Below are 24,927 nucleotides of genomic sequence, written 5' to 3'. Positions count from 1 at the left end.
GAAAGTGTTTAAGTGTGAAATACTTACAAAAAGATTTATCAAGATGAACACATGCAACCAGGTCCTATGCATCTTATATTTTAACCTCTGGGCTCACACTGTGATAAATGACACAAGTCTGTTTTTAGTAACCGAGTCATTGACTAAAAAAATAACAGTAAAAAAACTGCTTATTATAGATAGTACTAAAATGATTTATTATTCATAAAATTAAAGTACAGTTAAACTGGGGAAAAGAATGTATTGGCTTTGGGCTCATAACAAAAAGAGCTTCTCCTGTTTTATGAGCCTCAGATTACCAAATAACCTTGACAGCTGAATCAGTGTTCCATGACAACAAGCAGGCCATTGATAAATAGCAACAAAACTATTAGACGCTGAATTTAAGAGATGAGTAATAGAGAAGCTAAATTATAGGTTTACCATTTGACAAACTGCAGCTTGACAAATCCATGCTAACTTACATGAGTGTACATGTGAATGTACATAAGCAGAAGAGAGCAATAGAAACTTTTAAAGGCAAAGGTGAAATCGACATTCCATGAATATTAAAAAGTCATAAATATATTCTTTTCCTAGTAGTTAAATTCTCAGTGTCCTTTAGCAAATATTTAATAATATGTATAAGTACTTAAAAAAGCTATGACTTGTAAAATTATTTTTCTGGTTTTATTTTCAGTTTTGATTTTAAGCACTGCAAAGTAGTACATGGTAGATCTTTACATTGGTTCTTACAAACTATAAGAATCCAGTTAAAACTCAAAACCGGCAATCTAAACATTCTACAGCAAAAGCAAGAATATATTCTGCTGGAGCTGAGAAATCTCTTCCTGGCCTAAGGAGAGCAATTTGCAATTTGTAGGTAAAAAAAAACCAAACCTGTGTTTTGTCATCTTCCTATAATCAGAAGATAAGATGTCAGGAATAATTTTACTTTAAGTTGTATCTCGTATTCACTTATTTTAAAATGGTGGGAACTACAGAGGAGATCTGGGTGAGTTGCTGCTCACATACAGAAAAAGATATAGCTAAGGAGAAGTTAATGCATCAATCTTTCATAGAGGAGAAACTTTCTACCATGAACAACAAGCTTCCAAGCAGATTTGTGGGCCTCCTGTCCTGACACTGATGCAGCACCTTTTGATTTACTGCTGTAAACTGTGGTGGTTACAGTCAAGTGGTGTTATCACTTCCCAGAGCAGATCTGCGGGTGGCAGGTGGCACCTGCACTGCTGCGCTGGTTTTGACCATGATCTGAAAACATCTGAGTTTGACTGTCTTTCCGCAGTTGTGGTGAAAAACTGATGTTTCATAGCTGTTATGCTAGCCCACAGTAGTGGATTAAAACATTACGTCACTAGATAAAGACTGTACTTAGTGAGCAAGAATATAGCAGTCAACTTCATGGTTTTACTGCATTTTCCCTTAACTTGACTGGAAGATACACAATAGTCAGACAAATTGCAGGATTAAAGCTGAAGAGCTAGATGAAGTCCTGCGACCTCTGTTGCACAGGGGGGCATAATAGATGATCTAATTATATCTTCTGTTCTAAAAATCTATTAATTATGCTTGTGTAAGAAACAGCTGTAGCTTCGTCACAGGGGAATTAAACACTGTAAATTCATCTTGTCCTAAACAGTCTCAATAGCTACTGGAGGTAAACTTGAAGCTCGACAAACAAATGAGAAAGATCAACAGCAAACCTAGTGAAAGTTTTGGTTGCAAAAACAATTGTGTGTGAAAGTTTTAAAACATTCGTAATTGATTCAGTTTTCCTGAAACAACATGCATGGTATGAACTGTCACTTCACAAATACAAATCAAGAAACTTTTGATTGTCTTTTCTTAGAAATAAATTATGCATATTTGTCCACACTACATCCATCCCTGATAGCTGTTATATAGGCATCATTTCCAACAGGAGGCTTACACCATTGTGATTCTGACCTTTAATATGATATTCATGTTATCCTTTATTCATAAACAGAAACACAGAAGTCATAATATATTCAACTACAGCAGGTGCTTAGCAGCCAGCATTTCTAATGCCCACAGCATTTTAGCTTTGAGAAGATCAAGAATATCCAGTATTTAAGATGCATATGGTAGAATTTTAACATTCCCACTAAAATGCAGATGTTCGTATTTCCATGTCCTTCATGTTTGCAATGATGGATAGCCAAAAAGGTGCTTAGCCAAAAATTGGTATTTTTTTTTTTTTTACAAAAAGCTCAAGTTAGTCATATGCTTTCATCCAAAACAATCAGAACCTGAGCCAATTCAGTGCACATAAGATACCTTGGAAGGATTAATTTATGCTGTTGAGCTTGTAATATGTGTAACCAATAGGAGTTCTCTGCATACATGGATTTTTTGCAAATCTTGCAGCTAAGACAGTGAGCAAAATGCAAAATCCAACACCTAAGGGTATCATGTAGATTTGTAATACACCCTAGGGGTGCCTAAGGTCGAGAAACCACTGAGTGGATTACACAGATTCATATATGTAGTTTTTTCATCTCTGACAGATATATGAGCACTGTTATTTGTACTACATAAATTTCTTAGAATAGTGTGTGTGAGAGAACAATGAGATCATGCCAAGTCACACAAAAAGGTTATTAAAAAAAAAAAAGGGTTGAAAGTTCAATCCCCTTTAGTGAGGCGTCGAATGATGTAGCATCTATATGCCATACTGATCAGCTGCACGGTAGCAAAGGCTTTGCTAAATATCTGTAGAAGAAAATCAATATGCAGATCAACATATGGATCTTAAATTGGAACTTAAAGTATGTAAACTCTGATAAAAATCTTCCTCTCCAAAATATTGCACTCTCTTCTCATGGCAGTCTTCTGAAAGTTAGGCATCTAGACTGGGTAAGGCATTTCCCAGGGGATGGCTCACCCTGCTTATCACATAGATCTAGTTTTAAGTCAGAGAAATAGCCTGCTGAAGGACCCTTTTTCCAGGTCTATATAGAGACATAAGAAGAGCTTAAACTGGGTGTTTATGGCTGGCGTTCATTAAATGAAATCAGCACTTGAGACTGAGATTGAAAGAAGGACCCGTACCACAAAATGTTCTGAAGGGGCAGCGTTTCACACAGGGTTTCTGCTGTTGAGCTCAAGGTGCATGATTTAATATCTATACTGATGTAAAGGTAATGGAGCCAAAGGCTCAGGATGTTATAGTATAACCGGATTTTTGTTTCTCTGGGTTATCAAGCCAGGCCACAGTTTTGTTCATCCTTTCCTGGGTGTATTTATTTTACTGCAGACCAGGGCTTAGATTAGGTTATGCTTATTTAGGATTACGAATGCTAGGTTATGTGGTTTTTGGTTTTGTCTTCTTCCTCATTCTGCTTTCCCCAAACAGATTTTGACAGCAGTGAAAAGTAACAGCACTTGCCTGTGCCCTGCATTTTGAGTACATGAGCTAAAATTAAATATCTACTAAACACAACTTGCTGAATCTGCGAGTGAATCAAAATTTTGTCAGGTCCTAACTTCTAAACTAGAGCAAGGTACTACTTTTTAAACAATTTGCCCCTCACTTCTCCCTCTTTTTTTCTCTGTCTCTGGCTACTAATCATTGCAGTGCCTACAAATGCTCCATGGCTAAGAAGAGAAAAGCCGAAGAACTGATATCAGGCGTTCCCGTCAACAAAAGGAAGTCCCTGTTAATGAAACCCCGCCACTACAATCCCAGCTTGGAATGCAAAGAAGAAAATGAAGACAGGACTGATTTACAGGAAGAGATCAGTGTCCTTGAAAACAGTTCAACTCCAGGTAGTCGTGCAGTATGTCTCTGCTTGAAGCTGAATTCCACAGGAAGGGAGATAAGGAACAGTATTTTCACAGAGGATATGGAAAGCATTTGGCTTCTAACGGAGTTGGAATGGTGCATTTCTGTCTAGGCTTAACCATCGTACTTCAGATTATTTTGCACAATAACTCCTTCTGGGATCTAGTAAACACCTTGTAGGTCACAGAGAGAGAGAACTACTGCAGCAGGTCAGATATGGAGCAACATCTGCTTCTCCACTAGCTCTGTGAAAGAACAAGGTTCAGCCCACCACTGAGAAAAACATATTTATGAAGAGCAGATTTTCACTGGAATACATAGAGCTCTTAGGAAGAAAAAAAAAACCAAACCAAACAAAACTCAAAAACCCCCGCTTAGCAAAACATTGTTGACTTAACATTTAGCAAAGCAATTTCATGCGGGTGACTGCTGTGTGTGTTCTGTTTAACACGATTATTAGACTCAGCACTTTTATACTTTTTCCTACTCTGCTAAGCCAAACATGTCCAATAGTTTATAGAAACTTCTACAACATGTATAATGGAAAATATGGAAGAGAATGGGGAGACAGAAAGTTATAGCTACAGTATGTCTTTATTGCTCTTTCTTTCTATGTTCAGATATGTTCAAGATGAACAAAAAAATACCAAACTAAATTGGCTGTCACATATTGGTTTAAGATGTCCTGCACAAATCGTTAATCAGGCAAGTGAGAAGGTATCAGTGGAATATCTTCTGGTTTGTTTTAATGGCAGGTGTCATCAGTAAATAGCAAATATCAAGATAAAATCAATGTGATCTGGCACTGGGGAATTAGTAATCACAGATGATATGAAAACAGAATAAATTTATATTCCTCTCAGTTGTTGGTTGCTATGGGAGTTTAAAGGTAATATATTTTCCCCTCAGCTTCTTCTTAGGAAGTATTTTGGAAAGATGGGCAGGTTAATAATTTCATCTAGGCTCCCTTTGCCACTAAAGTTTGGACCAGATGACTTTTTGAGATCCCTGGGCTGTTCAATGATTCTATGAGGAACTGAGATTGGGAATTTATATCTCTATCCGCTCAAAATAAAATTTCCTTAAAAACAAAACAAACTTTATACATATGAACATTATAAAATGCAGAGAAGAAGACTCTTTCAAATTAGAGCTAAATCCTGGTTTTACTGAAATCAGTGGGAGCATCATTTCTATACTGCCGAGATTTCATTCAGTTGTCACTTGTAAATTTTCCAGGGGTCTGCACCACATTAATGTGAAAGCCTAGAAGGGAGCTCCTTCTTTAAACAGAAAATTAATTAACAAGGTGATACCCAATGGCCTTGTCTTTTGGGTGACTAATTTTTTATTTTTTTTTTGGGGGGGGGGAGAGTGTTGGGGTGGTTGTTATGTTTTTTATTTTTTTAGATATATAGATTTTAGCTAGTTTTTCTTTTATTGATTCAGCCTGCTTCCTGGCCACCCAGAGCCAGGAACTCAGTAATGTGTTTATTTTATCCCGTGTCTGTCCTCTGCACAGCTTGAAGAACTTGGTGAAGGAAAGGTGCTATGATGGGTGTAAAGGTAGAACTTGTGCTATCTACAGATGAACATAAGTTATTTAACTGGTTCTGTTTTTTAAAAAGGGCAAATATTGGGCCAGATTCAATGATATAAATGTCGGGGAACCTTGTTTGCACAAAGGCTTTCAGTCAAAATTAAAAAGACACATGAATTCAAAATGATTTATTTGATACCAGTGAGATTTCTCCCAACCTGCTTGTGTCAGTGATAGCACAACTTACCCATTTTGCAGTAATTTTTCCAGCTACAAAACAAATTTCATTTAAAGCATACAGCTGATCTGGGAAGGTGAGTTTATTTGTAATTTCTCAGTGTAATATTGCTCATTTTATTATGAACTCATGACTCTTGTCTGTTGATCAGTTAATGCTGATCCAGTACACAGATTGATGCAACTGTAAACCAAGCTGAGTTTTGGTTATTTTTAAAGTAAATTTACAGCCTGTAGAAGTGAAAAGCAAAGCTGGGACAGCTGAACCATTAAGACTGGTTCAATAACAAATTTGTAAACACAACATTTAAAAATTACTGATTATTAAAGGAGTAAAACTCTCTTATCGTGATTTTATATTGCATTTCATGCCTCACAAAAATATCTGAAAAGACCTGTTACTGTTACCATTACCAACTTTTGTTTGGTTTGTTTCCTTTGGAAGGGTGAGACAGTACTTTTAAAATTAGAACTTCTTACTTTCTCAAATGACTCACTGATGGGATTCTGTTATTTTCCAAATGGCAGAAGAGAAAACAATAAAAAACCATCAGACTAAAGTTGGTTATAGAGACAAATCATCGTTCTTACTTGCTGAGACGCGAAAAGACAGCAGATTTCTTTATTCAGAATACTGCAATGTGTGTGGTACTAGACCAGCTGTTAAAAAGTTACACCAAGGTTTACAGACATTATATTTAAACACAACTTTATGCACACAGTGCACAAGGCCACCTCTCCCTGCATGAGTCCAATTTTCTGAAGAAGAATAAGAATTAATCAATATTTTCTTTTAACATATAACAAACAGTTGAACCAAACAATTATGTAAACTGGAAATGACCCAAAATGCTAACAGTTTGGCAGCAGTAAAGTGAAATGCATTGTGGCGCACATGTGCATTTTTGTCCCCCTTTTCCCCTCCACAATAATCTGCACTTAATAGGAATATTTTAAACTATGTAGCTAAGCAACAGAGGTAATTGTTGCTTTCTAGAGCTTTTGTTAGGCACTCTAACACAGCCCAAATATGCATAATTAGGTATAATGTCTATAAATCATTATTGTACACATGTGGGTAGTTAAGTGGATTGAGAGAATAGTTCAATGAATTGGACATATTCACTGAAAATGCTTTTTATTTGTTTTCTGTAGTTCATAATACTTTAAAATTATCATAACCCTTTACACTTTCTCTTAATAGCTCACTGTGTTATTGAGAGAAACTTCATTTGCATTTTAGACTATGCTTAATTTATTATTTAAGCCTGGAGTTCTTCTGATTCAGGAGAGGACAGGCACATCTTATGAAATAGTCTGTGCTTGTTTATTCATCCTCCTTTCTAGGAAGTAAAATGTTAAATTTTTCAGTTTATGTTGAATAGATCCCAACAAAAGAATGTACCCTATAATCAGCATTATTGAAGGGGCTAGTGTTGTGACTAAATTCTTCCCTTCATCCAAAAATGCTTTTAGTTACTATGGCAATATTTACTTGATCCTGGCAAACCAGTGTTGATTTTAGAGAGATAATTACCAGAAAGGAAGATGATGGAGATGTATTTTTGAGTGTCCTTGTCAGAGGAAATGTTTATAAAAAATTAAATGAGATACAAAAGGCGTATTGTCTTCCACACTGACAACCTCTCTTACATGCAGCCCCTATTACCTGCTGGCTGCTGCTTTTCTTCCAAAGAAAGATGTTGAGAAAGACAGGATGCACTTCAGTGGTGTCTTTAACAAGTCCTTTATGAGTCTGTACATAACAACCATTTCTGTTTGCCTGTGCATGACCTGATCTGTCACTTAATGTGGCAATTGCAATGGTGACCAGGAGCTTGCCTTTTGTGAAGCACTGAGGTTTTTTCCATCAAGGTCTTTCATGGGATTTGGGATGATTGGGAAAGTAATTAGGATATATTATGAGAAAATATTTGGGAATCTTAGATGAAAGAAAAGTGAAAATAGATCAGAGGAATTTTAAAATGTGTGTGTGTGTGTGCATGTATATATGCATACAGTATATAGATTGTGTATATTTATAATATATATCTGTATATGGCACATCATACTTATATAAATGTGCATGAATGTGCATAACTTTAAAGGTAATATATGTATGTCTTCAACATCAGTGAAAAATAGCAATGTATTTCTTTCTCATATAGCTTTGAAGTTATAATATAAAGTAGACATAATCTTAGAAGGGCTTTTTGTGATACTACAAGCAGTCATTTCATACACAGCCTTGGTGTGAATTCAGTCATTTCACATTACCTCTGAGTAAAGAAATGGCAACTGGTAAGTAAATATCTTCATATCACTTCAACAAGATACAAAAAGCTGTTATTCTTATGTATTTTTCTCTTGCTTTTTTCTCGTGCAGAAGAAAGTGCTACAAAATCATCTGAGGAAACCCCTCATTTGGGTGAGCAAGAAAATTCCAGTCAAAGAAAAGATAACTACTCCAGCTATCAAGATTCCATGGCCAAATCTTTGATGAACATGGGAAAATTAGCAAAAGATGCGCCAAGTCAAAGAGTGGGAGAAAATCTAAATGATAGTGGCATTCAATCCTTAAAAACAGAAAGTGATGACATTGATGAATGTTACATGATTAACTCAGCTGAAGGAAAGGAAAAGACTGTCATTTCTGACCCAAAATACTGTTCATCTGAGGAAAATGAAAGTAACTCTGAAATTATGGACAATGAGTGGGACAGCTCCTCTAATTTCTCAGAAGAAACTAGTGTAAAGCTCCATGTAACTCAACAGTATATTGTAGAGTGTAATCAACCTAGCATCCTGGAAGTCCCAGAAATTAAGAAGGAAGAGGTAGAATTTGGTCTTTGTGAAACACTTTGTGACTCAGAAACAGAGCTAAGAACATCCCAGGAGTCTCACCCAGATCCTTTCGAGAAGAGAATTCAGAATCCCTTCCCTGAAAGTGAAGAAGACGACAATGAGTGCCTGTCAGAAACCACAGACATGTCAGTTGAGCTAGACAAAACAAAAGGAAACTTGAGTTTGCTAGAACAAGCAATTGCTCTGCAGGCAGAGCAAGGGCATGTGTTTCACAGCACGTACAAGGAACTGGATAGGTTTCTTCTGGAGCATCTAGCAGGGGAAAGGAGACAAACCAAAGTTATTGACATTGGTGGGAGACAGATATACAGCAACAAACGTAAGGAAGTATTTTTGGCTGTTCTTACTGGCTTAAGCATTTATCCTGTGACTGATAGAGGTTTCTGAGCTGGGGTTTATAGCAACAGTAAAGAATCTGGAATTTAGCTGGTAATTTTGTTAATTATGCACCTTCACACTAGTGCCTTATATCTAACCAGGTTAAACGGTAGGTACTTGGCTTCCTGCCAAACCGCTATGTGAAATGATCAGTAATGGGCACTAAAAGGGCTGTGTAGCTGGCACTGACACTCCTTCTCCTCCTTTTCCTCCTCCTCAGCCTCCTCCATAGGGCACTAATACATACCTCCTAAATTTCAGCAGCCAAAAGAGAAGGCATTAAAAGGTGTTTAAGGAAAGGTTAGGGTGAAAAATTGGCCTCTTCCATACATACCACATAATTCCTGAGCCATGCTTTTTCTGAGTTCAGTCTACTTCATGTATCAACATTACATTTTGCTACAGCCAGCATTTCTGAGCCAGGAAAGCACAAGCCATGCTCTTCTGCCTCACTCACCATCAGCAGAATTACCAGTAAGTTACAAAATCTTCATTGTTTCTGATGGTTTGTGGCATCCTACAAAGATGTAGGAGCATTGCTCCATTTGTGGTACTTTATCAGGCTTCCAGAAATGGAGATTTAGAAGATTTAGGTTTGATATGTAAACCAGGCTGTCTTGCATGAAACTCCTCAATTGAGGATAATTACAGAACATCAAGAAATGTCATTTTATAAGCATATTCTCTGCTGTAGTAAGTGACTACATTCATCTGTCCTTTGACTTTTCTTTTTGGGCTTCCAAATATACTGAGGTCACCCCAGAATTGCTGCAATTTCTGCTTTTGATAAATGATTTTTTTTTCTAGTGTTACTGCAGAGTAGTCCCTGTGGCCATGGCAAATATTATAGTAGTTTAGTTATCCAAAGCATTTAGTGTATAACTGACTAGTTTTTCTGGGAGTTGCAACTGTAAAATATCACCTGTAGTATTTGGGAGGAATATGCATGCATCCAATTTTTCTGTCTCAAGCAGTATTTTCATTAGCATGTCTAAACCTGTGTATGCATGGTAATAATCTACCTCCTTGCTAAAGTACATGAACCTTTGTTTGCTCAGATGACTATGATATATGTAGGAATTTTACAGATATCTTTTCTTATCCTGAAACCTGCTGTACTCACCAGGCTCACATTGGTGTCAATGTGACTTTCTCACAGCACACATAGGAAGGAACAGTGGTGGTAAGCATGGCAGAACCTGGCCCTTCCTGATTTGCCTCATGTTATTATTAGCTGTAGTTTGCAGGTGAATTAAGAGGTAACACTCTTAGAGGAACAAACTCAGCTTTGTTCGTGTTGTATAAACAACACATGTTTTTAGTCAATGTAGCATCAGGCACATAATTTTTCCACTTTATATAGTAAACTGGGTTTTATTTCTGAAAAAAATCCACCATCAAACCCCTCAGCTCTTGCTTTTCTTTCTTAGGTGCTACATCAGAAAAACATGGCTTAAGTTTACATTTTTCCATGTTTTTAATGACAAACCTTTCCAATCAGTGGTGGGAAATTTAAATCATATTTCAGGGTCTCTCTTTAGTTCCTATCCACTATTGCAGCACTTCCATTTGCAGTGATTCTAAAAAGCATGTAGTCTCCTGTTGATGCCTAGACTATTTTCTTTCCTCCATACTAATTTTTTTTCTTTCTTTTTTACCTAAAAACTTGCCAGGAAGTTTAACCCTCAGCTATCTCTGGTGATCCTGTCTCTGAGCAAGTCCTATCTCACAGTCCAACAAAATGAGCTTGAAGGAGGCTGCTCTCTGTGCTGGCTACAGCTGTTTTCTCCCCCGGCACAGAATGCTGTTGGCAGCCAATCACAGATGGAGCTAAAACCATCCTCAGCAATTTATGCAGCTACTTCCTCCAGATTTCTCACAAGAGAATTTCTGGACCAGAATTCATTCCTTTCTCGCCCAGACTTTTGATCCTGCATTGGATGTCAAATAAAGGCTTTCTGACCAGTGCTTCTTGCACAATTCTAGGTGCTTGAAATAAAAATTGGGAATGCACCGTGGCCATTACAGAGTGGTAGCTGCGGGGCTGGGCTGAGACCTCGCCTTTGAAAGGGTATCGGCTGCTCCATGTTTTCGCTGTCATTGTGGGCTGCTCCACAAAGCAGCATTGCCATGTGTACCGGAGGGAGCTGCTTGCCTTGCCTCTCAAATGTAAAGTGGCATGTATTCAGTTTCCTAACAAAGAACCTACAGCCTAGAGATCTGCGATATTTAAGGAATGGCTTCTGGTTGAAATGCTTTTTGTTTGTTTATTTGTTTCACACCTCAGCTTTTATTTGGTTGTCCCAGCTTCCCAGAGTCTGACATTAACAGAGTAAAAGATTGTTTCTGCTTTTTTTTTTTTTTTTTTATTTATTCCTTTATAGATCTTGCTGTTGGCTGTTGTTGGAAGTTTTCTGGCTTATTGGATTGTGGCTTCTGTCCTGTTTGAGGCTCTGAATGGGATAAATGACACTGCAGTCCTAATGCTCTACACTTTAGCACATAAATGGCATATTGGGAGGGGGGAGCCATTGTTCAAAGGACACTGTGAAAACCTAAAGTGATGCTTAAATCACATATGTCTCTGCTAAAACTCTGTATAGGGATTACATCTGAAGTACAAAATGGAAGGTATCACACTGCTAGGGTTGATCAGCTGAGTGCAGAGAGCTGCTAAAACCAAACAAAAACCTTATCTGATTTCTCTGCAGATTCACCCAGGCCTGAAAAGAGAGAAACCAAATGTCCCATCCCAGGATGTGATGGCACAGGGCACGTGACTGGGCTGTACCCTCACCACCGCAGTCTCTCAGGCTGTCCACATAAAGTTAGAGTGCCACTAGAAAGTGAGTATCATCCCCCTGCAGTCCAGAATTAACAATTGGATCTGGCCTCATATTGTGGATAGTATGTGCTCATGCTGGAGAAGAAACCCACTTTTTCTGGGTGATATTGCAGAGAAGACATCACCCCTTCTTTGCTGTCCAGGTCTTAGTTACAGTCCTACTTCTCACACTTGTGAAGCTGAAATACTCTTTAGCAGCAGAGCATTTCAAACAGCAGTAGGTTCCTCAGACGGCCTGGGAAGAAGAATATCGGAGTCTAACTACCCTCACTCTGCCCAGCAGACCTGCTTGTTGTAGTCTCACGGCTCTTCAAGATCTTGCTTGCCTATGCTTTTGCTAAGCCATGCCCACAGAAATCACCTGCTTATTTTAGAGTTGCTCGTTTTCATTGCCAATAAGTGATAGGCCTGGGCATGTTCATTCAGAGATATTTCCAGTGTCCCCCTTACCATTGAGCTCAAAAAGGTTACTTCCATCAGCACATCCCTCTTGTATGACTGTGTCGTGCTAACCCTTTTTTGTCCAGTCTAGCCTGTTTCCCTGCTTATTTCTAACTGTGCTGATCTGAGTACATTGGTTTGTGTGTGCGTGTAGTCCTGCGATGTGATAAAATGAAATGTTGCATAATAAGCCGAAACCTAATGTGAAACTATTTGTTTAAACAACCTAGTTAGTCAGATTTTGTTTGTTTGTTTGTTTGTTTGTTTTGTGGTGACACGCATAACAGCAAATTAAAAGGATACTTGCACTTTACCAGTGTCCTGGTCCTAACCGTAGCTCTCTCTGTTCTTAAATCTGATAGTAAACTGTATTTATGGAAACACCGGCTGAGTTAAACAGGCTGCTGCATTTGGAAGGACTTAGCAACATTAGCTTTCTAAAAAGTTAAAATTAACAGGTCTTTGTTAATTATTGTACTTCCAATCAATGTGTTCTGCTGAACAAAAAAACCCAAAATGTTATAATTTTGTTTCTGGCAAAACAAACCAGTCAACTGAACAGTCAGCTTCTTTGAAGCACTGTGTACCCAAAGCGGTAACACAGTACTGAAGTCATGAGGGCAGACATACAAGAAATTATTCTGTTTAACACAGACATACATCTCAGTCTTAGTAAAGATGATACATACCAAAGGGCATAAGAAATGTACATGCAAGAAGTTGTAACCCCTGCTGAGAGCATAAGCCACTGCTTGGGAGCATGACCAATTGGTATAAAGTAGTTTCAGCACAGCTCAGATGATCAGAAGTTATTAGGATATACTCAGATCAGATCATCTTTCTCATTTGTGAGGCATAAAAAGCCTTCCTGTATCTGAAAAGTCATCCTCCCTGAGCCAAGAGGGTCTGCAGCTATACGTAGCATGACTGTGGCCCAGGGCTCCTCTATCACACTCCTTTTCTAGTTGTCTGTGTTAGCTGTATATGAATCAGAAGGCAAAGAGCTTCATGATGTAACATCTTTGCTAACTTCCACCTTTATTCTTTTAAAGTCCCCAGAAACAATGATATGGATATGGAATGGATAATGATATGGATATGAATGCCACATTACAGCAATATAGGGTTAAACTGGTATATGCTGGAGGCACCAGCTGTGCTGTGTTGTAGGTTCTTTGCTTCTCCTTTGCTTTTGTGATCAAAATGTGGCAGAATTGAGAATCTGATACGATATACGTATTTTTAATTGATGTGTGTTATTATCACTTTTTTTTTTTTTTCCTTCCCTTATTCTTGTTTAGTTCTTGCCATGCACGAAAATGTTTTAAAGTGCCCCACCCCAGGATGCACTGGAAGAGGACATGTCAACAGCAATCGCAACACACACAGAAGGTAGATGGAAAAGTTCCTGTCCACTTAAAATATGACATGTTCTGAGGAGTAAACTGATGGGCACATCTTGGAATTAGATGCCATGTAACTACACTGCAGAATGAGTATGAAATGCAAGGGAAGCCTGCAGTATTTATAGCCAAATAATTGTGTTTAATTTCATTGCATAAAAAATGGCTGCAGCACTGAGGATGATAAATTCCACTAGTATTTTTCACAGATGAGATTTCAAGCTACAATTTCATCACAGTCTTCACAGTGAAACATCATCATGTACAAGGTCTAGGAATGAAATTATTATTGCTACAACTGGAAAATGGAGTGGAAATAAAAACTTCTTCATTCTGCCTCACATACATGGTAGCCCTTTGCAGGAACTTCCCAACAAGGCGCATTGCTTTTTAGCAAAACAGAAAATTTTAAGTGGAATATTTTAGAATAATTTTAAAAACTAGCAAAACAGAAAATTTTAAGTGGAATATTTTAGAATCATTTTAAAAAATACCTCCATTTATTACCTTCAGGAATGTGATCTTCTCATTTCTAACACTCCTGTCTGTTTAACTTGCTTCCTGCAGCGATAAAGTAAAATTGAGAAAAGCCTTCCAGACAGGCAGCTGGGGAACCACAGCTGGGCTGCAGGTGGGGCAGAAAGCTGACACACTCTGTCTTCAGCAAGCCACTGCTGTCAGCATGGCTCTTGTCAGTACAGCTTTCTGCTGGAAGCCAACAAGCTAAAACATTCCATCAGTGCTTCTTGAAAAATATAATATCAATCTTGCAATCAAATTTGGGACATTAAAATTTCAAAATCAGCTTTCTTTGTTGAACTGATTTTTTGTGGGATTTACTTTTTTTTGTTGCTCATTGATTGATTTGTTATTGTGTGAGTGTACCAAAACCAAGGATTATCATATTATGTTACTATCTTTAATTAGTCTTTATCAGAGAGATTACAAACTCATATATAAGAATAAATAAGGAATATTTTTTCACTGTGTTTCCTGTCATCTTTGCAGCACATCAGCTATATCATAAGCAACTCAAGAACAGGAAAACAAAACATGTTTTAATCTAATAAAGCAAATAGAAAAAAAAAAAGCAAGCACAACTTGAAATGACAAAATGTGTTATTTGATAACAGTTGCTCATATACCCCTATTTTTTTCCCCAAATTCACTTTCCTTTTAGTCAGCAGGAGGCTTATATGCATGGTTTAGCTGACAAAATAAATGTCATTTATCAAAAAATTTACTAGTGACTTGCCAGCCACAAAACATCAAAGCCAAACTGTAGAAAACTCCTACATGATTCAGTTTCCAGATATATCACCTCAAATATAAAGATTTTATATCCTTTGCATTAAGGATTGCAAAACATACGAATCTGGGCTATAGCAGCAGCAGCTCCCATTGATGCACAGGGCACCAGAACAGTTTGTCAGTGGGTTCCACAGCACACATTTCCTTTACTTAAGATTTTATTTTAACATGTGTTTGGGTTTTTTTCCTTCTTTTTTCTTTTCTTCGCCTTGCTTTTAAACAGCCTTTCTGGTTGTCCAATCGCTGCAGCTGAAAAGTTGGCAATGTCACAGGAAAAGAGCCAGATCGATTCTCCAAAAGCTGGGCAGTGCCACGATCAGACTCACAGGTACGAACTCTCAAAAACTAGTCTATCCAAAGTACTTCTGCACAAATTCTGTTGATCAGACCTCAGTCTTTTTCCCATTTCAGATTTCAGCTGCAGGAAGTAACTCAGTTTTCCAAGATGAAGCTCTGTACAGCTAAATAATTTTCTGTATCTCAAAATTCACCAGCTGTTTTCTGCTGGCTCTTGTGCATGTGGCTGGCATTAAAGACCATGAATCTTTTGAAAAACAGTCAAATCCGGTGTAGTAAATCTTACTTTAACACACATAGCCTACTTAATGGTTCTCAAATGTCTTTCTTTTGCAAACCAAATTTCTCATCTTGCTGAAATGTTTTAAATAATTTTCAAGAAGTGTTCCTTGACCACAATATTGTGGCCACTGAAACTTGATTAAAGATCACTTTGACCTTACTGAACTTTTAGCAGCTCAGTCCTCATCTATTTTGTGATCCTTTTTAGAGGTATCTTCCAGTGATCCCGTAAGTAGAATGTTACCTGAAAGGGTTGAGAACTCTGCTCATTCTGTTTCCTCACCATTAAATAATTCATATTTTGAGTTTCTTTATTTTAAGTTTATTGGTTTAATTAGTTTAATTTATTTTTCATATAATGGCATCAAAAAGAGAAAACATTTTTTATTGCAATTGTATTTTGTTTGAGAGTTATATGGACCCTACAGACATGCATAATTTGCACATCATTGGCACCACAACCATTACAACCTATTATATTCAGGTCTATTTAGGGACACTTTAATTTGTGGATTATTGACATGATCAGCTCTAATGGTTCCTTCAGAGCCATTACAGAATATTATGTCCATGTGTCTGCCAACTGCACGTGCCTTAACTCTACATATGAAAAGTCCTTAGGAAATTACTAAAGACAAGTAGTTACTGAACGGTAGCTGAATGGAATAACACACCATCTATCATGTGTTCCTCCCAAATAACAGAAGCAATTATTTTGGATCATCTTATGTTATATTTATACCGTACTCATTCACAGTAAAGTGAGAACAATAGTGATCCATAAAACCACAAGTCCTTTGCCTAGTAAGAATACAGACAATTTTTAGATGTAAAGGAAGCACCATGCTGCAGTAGTAATCTAGAAGTAAGTATCTTTGTTGTAAGTAGTCTACATCATTACTAAAGGGTACTGGTCTTTTTTATGTCCTCAGCTTTGAACTTTTTATAAAGTCAAAATACTCTTTAACTACCAGGTCAGCCACCACATGTACATTATTTGTTTCTTATATACACCTACCATTAAGTTTTACATGTAACAATACACTTTCTGATACTGAGATGCAACTGTATCCTATTTTACAATAAAAGGTTAATTAAAGATATTCTTGTCTTTCTCATCCACTCTTTTCCTCCTCTCTGCAGGACAAATATAGCAAAGCAGCCTGAGGTATCTCAGTACAATTACAGAACTTCACAGCCAGTCACCTCCTCCAGAGCCACTCTGGTGAAAGAACAGGAGAAATTTGGGAAAGTACCGTTTGATTATGCCAGCTTTGATGCACAAGTCTTCGGCAAACGCACAACGGCACCTGCCACACAAGGACGAAAAACACCCCAGTTCCTTGAATGTAAGCTTGAAAATCCATTATCTCTTGGAAAATGGGCAAACTGTTAATGACGTTCTTTGTTGTCATTGTTTGGTTTGCTTTCGAACTTCTAGAATTCAAAAAATCTCAGCAGGCATCATGTTTAACCACTTGTGGCCACAGTGCTAAATGTAATCACTTGTTTGTTAAATATAGAATTCTAGAATGCCAATGCATCACTAGAAGGTTTACTTTTTTGATGTTAATTTTAAAAGCAATTATAAGGGAAAAAGTACTGAAAAGGAATGATTTTTGTCATATCTGATACCTTCTTCCTTGACTAAATTGTGGTAACTTTATGTGATTGATAGGATGCTGCTATGAGAAGTCCCATGGAATACGTCTGCACACCACATAATGAATTGTAGTACAAAGAAATCCAAGCTAGGTTTTAAAGGCATTTCAGATACCTTTTAGATGCATCCATACAGGTATCATTCCTCCTAGATGACCATGTACCTTGGCTGCATTACTTCCAGGCCCAGACTGAATTAATTTTGAAATCTCATATTTCTCTACTACATCATATTTGTATTGCAGACATATTCAATGCGTCAAATTGTACCAAGTTTCTTCTGCTTGCATCACTTACAAATTTGACGAGGTACTACTCTGTACAAATGAGATACCACGGTGTGAACACTGATTACTTATTGCAGATGCTATTCACTATCTGCATGGGAAACTTCAGAAAGATTATGTCATTGCATTGACCATTATAAAATACTTTTTAGTTCAGAGAAACAAAGGATTCTGTTGCCATGAGGAAAATGGAAAAAAAGTGTTTCATTGCACTGTATTTGTGTTCAGAAGAAAATAGATGCAAAACAATGTGACAAAAGACACTTTAGTTGTTTTTTCTTTTGTTTATGACAAAAAAATTCATAAAGAGAAGCAAAAAGGAAAAACAAATTGCATCCCACTTATCCCATCAAAGGAGAACGTTTATAGGTGAACAGAAAAGCAGAAAATTATGTATAAGTATATATATATATAATTAATAAAATTGGTACAATATAATTAATGCAATAATACAATAGGCTTCTAATTCAATATAATATTATATATGGTTTATATATTTATTAAATTCATATATCTTTATATTAGTGTATCTGCCCAAGAACACACACACATATACGTTTGTAGGTATCTATGTGTTTGTGTGTATACATAAATACCCTCTTTAAAATTGCAAATGAAAAGTAGATATTTATCTGGTGTGGAAAATAGGCTTGTGCAAATGAAAGCAAATATGTGCATTGCCAGTTTCTTGGGTGGCAGATTTTCCAATTTTGTTCGTAAAATTGAATATCCTCTATTAGCTGTCTCTTTGCACAGATGTATGTCTATTTCACAGGTTCATTTCAAAGAAAAAATGATTGGAATGTTTTTATACAAATGCAAATACATGCATATGCAATTTATGTATAATGTATATTAGGGCTGAAGTTTGCAGCCTGTTGTTCTTGCAAAGATTGCAGTGTGCAGCTATTATTTTAATGGAAAGGTGAAAGTAAAAGAGCAGGTGAGTGCTTTAACTATGCAGATATACAAAAGTTGACAATAAGAAGCTGATGACGTGGTGATTGGTTTAGCGTACTATGTAAATATGCAGCTAGCCAAAAGCCCATCATTAGCCCCGTGTGGATTCTGCACTTACAAACTTGATTTGTTAACAAGACATTCACCTTTCATAGCCTGGTTTGGGTTTTTTTTTACTTTTTTATCTTTTAGGGTGCATAATGGAACATGCACTTTTTTTGCTCTTTAATTATAACTTGAAGTTAAGTGTGGTAACTGTTAAAAATGTAGACCTTCTTGCTTGTGCTACAGTTTTACAGCAGCACTGGAGAAAGGGAGAACTGAATCATGAGGCTTTTATGTATTGCTCAGGTAAGATGCCTCCAGTACTTAGAACAACTGAATATGGCATTCAGCTACAGTCAGTGCACACAAACAAGAATTTCTTTTAGAGCATCCCAAGTTTGAGGATAGATGAGTTCTTCAGTCTCTTGTGTAGGCTTTAGCATTAAAATGTACTCATCTAAAGCTCTACATCCAAAGGGATCCAGAGCTTTGGGGCTCAGATCTTTACAGAGCGAGCAGATGGCCACACACAGAAATGTTCTTGTTTTATCTGGGTGTAGGCTGAGAAATTGGATTTTACTTAGTTTATCTTTGTAGGACACTGTGAGAGCTACAGACAAAAGAAGTGATTATTGCTTCCTAAAAGCTGAAACCATGGTGCTGAGCTTTTCCTGTAACAGTTAGCGACATCTCAAAATCTAAAATCCAGAGAGCAGAGTTCTTTCTACCTGTTTTAGAATAAATATTTACGATGGAGCAGAAAACAAAGAGCTACACACACTCCTTCTATCTGTGAAAGTGCTTTTCTGTTCACCTGTTAATTTTTTATTCTCAACTGACCTCTTTGTGCCTAATAAATCTGTGTATTATTCAAAATAATAGCCAACATAAGACAGCCAAGATCAGTTATATTCTGGATCTTAACTCTCAATATATTTTTTTAATTTATTAAAGTGTAGACTTAAATTTCTAAAAATTTCCACAAAACAAAAACTTAATATTCCTAACAGGTAGTGTTCTTATCTGATTGCTCAGGTTCATCTGGTCTTGTTCTCCTTACTTACATAAGCAAAGCTATTTAAATAACAGACTTACTCATTTAAGTAGGGTAAGCAATGTTGTTTTAGCTAAGACTGGACAAGCCACTGTTGTTTTTTTACAAAATAGAGCTCCAAGAGAAATCCTTTATAAGCATACATTTACAATTGCATTTGCCCACCAGTGTTTTCAGGTCATGATGAATAAGACACTAAGGCTTGTTCAGTCTTTCCTTGGACATCATAGCTTTCAGTGCCTGCGTAAAGAATGAGTAAAATCTAAGTCTTGGGTTCTTTGTTGAAAGATGTGTATTTGTCAGATATAAATGAAATTATTGTGTTTCTGAAGCCATTTTTACAGCAAACCCTTACTGCCAATAGGAAATGGATTGTCTTAAATGTATTCTTTGAACATTTTAATGCTATGAAATCGTAGTCTGAGAAACAAAACTATTTAATGGGGGAAATCTCATACGTGCTATTGCTAATCAAATCTCTCTTCAACAGCAAAGCATTTTTCAAATCCAGTGAAATTTTCTAATCGACTGCCTAGTGCTAGCGCCCACACACAGAGCCCTTGCCATGCCAACTCTTATAGCTACGGTCAATGTAGTGAAGACACCCACATAGCAGCAGCTGCTGCTATCCTGAACCTTTCCACCCGCTGCAGGGAAGCAGCAGAGATCCTCTCCAACAAACCACAGAGTCTGTCTGCCAAGGTAGGGTAGTCCAAGAACCTGGAGGGTGTGCTAGCTACTGAACTGTGCGAATAAACTGTCTTTCATGTTAGTGACTGCATTAAATCCCCCAAAAAGAGGCTTCTGTTTGCATGCTCTTTTGAAGAGAGACAGAGAAAAAATTAGTAATGCAGTGACCAGTTCCGATAAAAATAAATAAATAGCAGGAATTATGTTGTTAACTCTTTTCATAATTGAGCCTTAAATACAAGGGGGGAGTTTTGTGAGAGGAAAAAGGAAGGTTATTTGAAATCCATCAACAATCTGTGGTAGATAATGAGTTAGATCTATTTCAAGAGGGAATTTTCCTCCCTCAGAAACCTGCCATAAGCAATCAATTTGGAGGCTGGTTAAAAAAAAAAAAAAAGTCATGTTATTAATTAAAATGATATTTTGCTAGCAATGGAACAGAATTACACCTATCGAGTCTGTTGTATTTGGAGTTCATGTCAGTTTAACAAGGTGTAGGGAGGGGAATAACAACTGACTGGTAAAATTCTCCTTTCTGCTGGCAAGAAAGGAGAATCAGGCTCACAGCGTTTGGAGATAGATAATTTGGTCAAGTCTGTCATAATGGAAAGCTGCCTAATATCGTAGATGTTTGTGTGGCTTTCATGTTTTGGTTTCTGCTCTGCGTTTCCTCACAGATCTTTATGATTTACAAATGGTACTGTGTGAGCTATGAGCCTTATTTTCTGTGTCATTACATAGTATTATACTGCTGATGAAAACAAGACAAGAGTTTCTTCTGATGACTGTGGTTGTGGGAGCACTGTTGATTATTTTTACTATTAAAGTCACATGCGCTCCACTGCAAAGAAACTTTCTAAAGCTCTGCGTAGATGAGAGGGTGCTATTGCAAGAACTTGAGAAGAAACCACTGGGGAGTGAAAAGGGGAGTATATGTTAAAACACAGAGTAGCAAGTGTGCTTCTGATGTGGGACTCTGAGTCATTATGTGTGCTCCACAAGACAAATGACCTATTTCTCTGTAAGTCAGTGTCACTCTACCGAATCTATTTTAGCTCAGTGCGGCTAGAGGTGGCTTCCACAGCTGTCAGTCTACAGTTTAGTTGGGCCTTCATTCACCATTGCTAAGAGGTTGGCAATTATTGTTTGAGTGGAACCATTAATTTCACCATCAGAGCAACACCTTGTTAGGTATTCCAAGCCTTGAACCTTTGCAGAGTGTTATCCCCTGTTTTGCTGCCTTTGATTTCTACTAGTGAAGTCTTGAATCTTGAGGTTGATGTTGGGAGATGTCAAGAGGCAGACTTTTCAGGGTGTGTCCACATGCATTCCCTGCAATTCAGACATTATCTGCCCCAAGGATTGCTCACAGAACCTTTCCCAGATGACTTATCCATGTCTGATATCTGCTGCAAAAAGCTCCTTCCACCAGTCTTCAGTAGAGGCTTCTAGCAGGGAAATGGAAACTGATGCCAATGGCTGGATTAAATTGCTGCTGCAGCCTTTGGCTGACCTCAGCAATAGACCTTTCTTGCCAGAGAAGAGCAGTAAAGGGACCAAGCATAACCCAAAGATTTTCTCCTCTGTACCTGCTTCACAGCTGCCAAATCATGGAGAAGGTTTGAATGGAAGTGAACATAATTGTAACGATATGTAGGGACACTTGGGGCACATAGCTTACTCCTTTTTCACAGCCAGGAATCCAGCCTAAAAGAAAATCACCTGCATACCTTGCTATCTCCCTTGCCTCCACTTTTGCCAGACTTTCTGGAGGGCACAGTGCTACAAAACATCTGACAGAAGAATCAGAATTAGCTTCTGGCCAGAACACAGTCAAGTAAGTCCCAAACAGATTCAGTGGCCAAACCCAGACAAAACCCTTTTTTATTTGTTTTTGGCTATCTATTAGCTTTATCATACAGGATTCAAACAAAAAATTGTGGAAATAAATCATCAGGCTCTCTTCAATGAATATAGTTTCTGATTTATAATATGAAGGACAAAATAAGGCCATTTTTTATACAGGCTAATATTTATTTGTTGATGTTTCTGATTTTTCTTTTTTTTTTTTTTTTTTTTGTGGCTGGTGTTGGCCACAAAAGTAAATGTTTAACTGCTAGAATATCTCACAAATTTTTAGATTATAAAAAACATCTCTTGATACTTTATCAGTGCTTGAACTCAAATAATGCATCATCAACAGATGACTACAGAGTTAATGATTTCTTCTTTCTGATCCTGATAGCACACACATTCACCAAGTTTGAAAATACCTGTGCGGTGGCTGTGTTCAGAGCCCCACAAAACCAGACCTCTCAGCCCTGCCACAATCTTTTGTTCCTTTGCATAAGAAAGACTGATTAGCATCATCTATACTTTAGCAGATCAAAACTCCTGACTTGTAAACATGTTTGCTCTTGTAGCAGCAGCATTAGGAAGCCTCCCAGCAATCCAAGCCATGACACTTTGAAGGTGGAAGGCAGTGTGGTGGTAGAGCAATGACAAGGAGGGTGCAGAGGGTTTCCTGGACTTGGTGGAAATCCTTCACAAGTTATACAATTGTCACAGCTGTAAAGATTTTGCTTCTAAGTTTTAAAAGAAGAATTTGAACTACAAATATTTCAAGAAAGTGTCATTTTCTTGAATTCACTCAGGACATGCTTATGTCACCTTGCTTAAGCAGGTGAGGAAAACGCCAAAACGTTTTTTAGCACAAGTGTATTTCATAAGTAGGTTTTTTCTCTTTGTGTATCAAATTTTATTTCTTGACCCCCAGTGCTGTCCATTTTTTATTAAGAATTGGATATTTTTACCTCAAATATTAACTACTTTTCTGTAAATATAGATAATGCTTAGAGAAAAAGTATGGTTTTACAGTATAGCTCCAAATTTCACTACTTTGAGGGACTTTCAAATACATCATGTATCAGTTCAAAAGGGAGAGCTTAAGCCAAAAGAAGAAAGGAAAGGGTAGCAAGGACAGAGAAAATAGATTGAACATTAATAGTACCATTGGGAAGCAAAACTTCCAAAACTATTTAATTTATAAATTATTAAATATATTTGATGGACAAGGGTAAAGCAGTTGATGTCATCTACCTGGACTTGTGCAAAGTGTTTGACACTGTCCCACACGACATCCTTCTCTCTAAATTGGAGAGATATCAATTTGATGGATGGACCACTCGGTGGATAAAGAACTGGCTGGATGGCCGCACACAAAGAGTTGTGGTCAATGGCTCAATGTCTGGCTGGAGACCAGTAACGAGTGGTGTCCCTCAGGGATCGGTGTTGGGACCGGTCTTGTTTAACATCTTCATCGCTGACATGGACAGTGGGATTGAGTGCGCCCTCAGCAAGTTTGCTGATGACACCAAGCTGTGTGGTTCAGTTGATACGCTGGAGGGAAGGGATGCCATCCAGAGGGACCTTGACACGCTTGTGAGGTGGGCTGATGCCAACCTCATGAAGTTCAACCACGACAAGTGCAAGGTCCTACACCTGGGTCAGAGCAATCCCAGGCACGGCTACAGATTGGGCAAAGAAGAGATTCAGAGCGGTCCTGCAGAGAAGGACTTGGGGGTGCTGGTCGATGAGAAAATGAAAATGAGCTGGCTTCAGTGTGCACTCGCAGCCCAGAAAGCCAACCGTATCCTGGGCTGCATCAAAAGGAGCGTGACCAGAAAGGCGAAGCAGGTGATCCTGCCCCTCTACTCTGCTCTCATGAGACCTCACCTGGAGTATTGTGTGCAGTTCTGGTGTCCTCAACATAAAAAGGACATGGAACTGTTGGAACAAGTCCAGAGGAGGGCCATGAGGATGATCAGGGGCCTGGAGCACCTCCCGTATGAAGACAGGCTGAGGAAGTTGGGGCTGTTCAGACTGGAGAAGAGAAGGCTGCGTGGAGACCTCATAGCAGCCTTCCAGTATCTGAAGGGGGCCTACAGGGATGCTGGGGAGGGACTCTTCGTCAGGGACTGCAGTGACAGGACAAGGGGTAACGGGTTAAAACTTAAACAGGGGAAGTCTAGATTGGATATAAGGAGGAAATTCTTTCCTGTTAGGGTGGTGAGGCACTGGAATGGGTTGCCCAGGGAGGTTGTGAGTGCTCCACCCCTGGTGGTGTTCAAGGCCAGGTTGGATGAAGCCTTGTGTGGGATGGTTTAGTGTGAGGTGTCCCTGCCCACGGCAGGGGGGTTGGAACTAGATGATCTTGAGGTCCTTTCCAACCCTAACTATTCTATGATTCTGTAAAGGTGAGCTCCCAACTATCTCAAGATTAAAATTATGATTTTATAAATTAAGCAATTTAAAGAATAAATTTGTTCTGAAATTAGCATTAAAATGGATCCTGAATTTTATCTATGAATTATCTCAGCTGCATACAAAATACTAGCATCATCAGATATCTTGATGATACTGCTTTCAAAAATAATTAAAACCACATTAATGTTACATTATCAACCTTTCAGTCTCCACCTGGTACTGGAGTAAACTGTTCTCCCGAATATAATCCTGATCAGCCTAATTCTCATATGACCAGTACCCCTAACCAGTCTCCTGATTGCATTTGGTTTGCAGTTTATGTAGCTTGATTCAACTTGTATTGAAGTTAGCAGAAGGATTGCCCTCGACAGCTTAGCCCGCAATTTCTAGCATAGTGCAAGAGTCTACATCATTGTAACATCCGGGGATTTTCCTTATTTACAACCCTCACCACATTCGTGTCTGACAGAGGTAGCTGCAAGCAATACAGTTTATCTGTGTCCTCGTCATTAGTGCTTGCCAAACATTTTGTTGACTGTTTTGGTGTTTTTCCCAC

General features: G+C 38.0%; 1 protein-coding gene across 1 annotated transcript in view; it reads left to right on the top strand.

Annotated features, from left to right (window-relative positions):
- The window catches only part of ST18 (ST18 C2H2C-type zinc finger transcription factor), a 76,379-nt gene that overhangs the window by 20,187 nt on the left and 31,265 nt on the right, over window positions 1-24,927 (top strand). Inside the window, exons 4-10 of the mRNA XM_065669361.1 lie at window positions 3,602-3,792; window positions 7,972-8,769; window positions 11,540-11,674; window positions 13,416-13,506; window positions 15,052-15,156; window positions 16,551-16,756; window positions 19,906-20,117. Of these exons, the coding sequence (XP_065525433.1) occupies window positions 3,602-3,792; window positions 7,972-8,769; window positions 11,540-11,674; window positions 13,416-13,506; window positions 15,052-15,156; window positions 16,551-16,756; window positions 19,906-20,117 (1,738 nt within the window). The remainder of the gene's footprint in view (window positions 1-3,601; window positions 3,793-7,971; window positions 8,770-11,539; window positions 11,675-13,415; window positions 13,507-15,051; window positions 15,157-16,550; window positions 16,757-19,905; window positions 20,118-24,927) is intronic.

Source organism: Lathamus discolor, chromosome 2 (assembly GCF_037157495.1).
Source record: "Lathamus discolor isolate bLatDis1 chromosome 2, bLatDis1.hap1, whole genome shotgun sequence".
In the NCBI taxonomy this organism is placed as follows: domain Eukaryota; kingdom Metazoa; phylum Chordata; class Aves; order Psittaciformes; family Psittacidae; genus Lathamus; species Lathamus discolor.
This window is presented reverse-complemented; position numbering and strand designations above follow the sequence as displayed.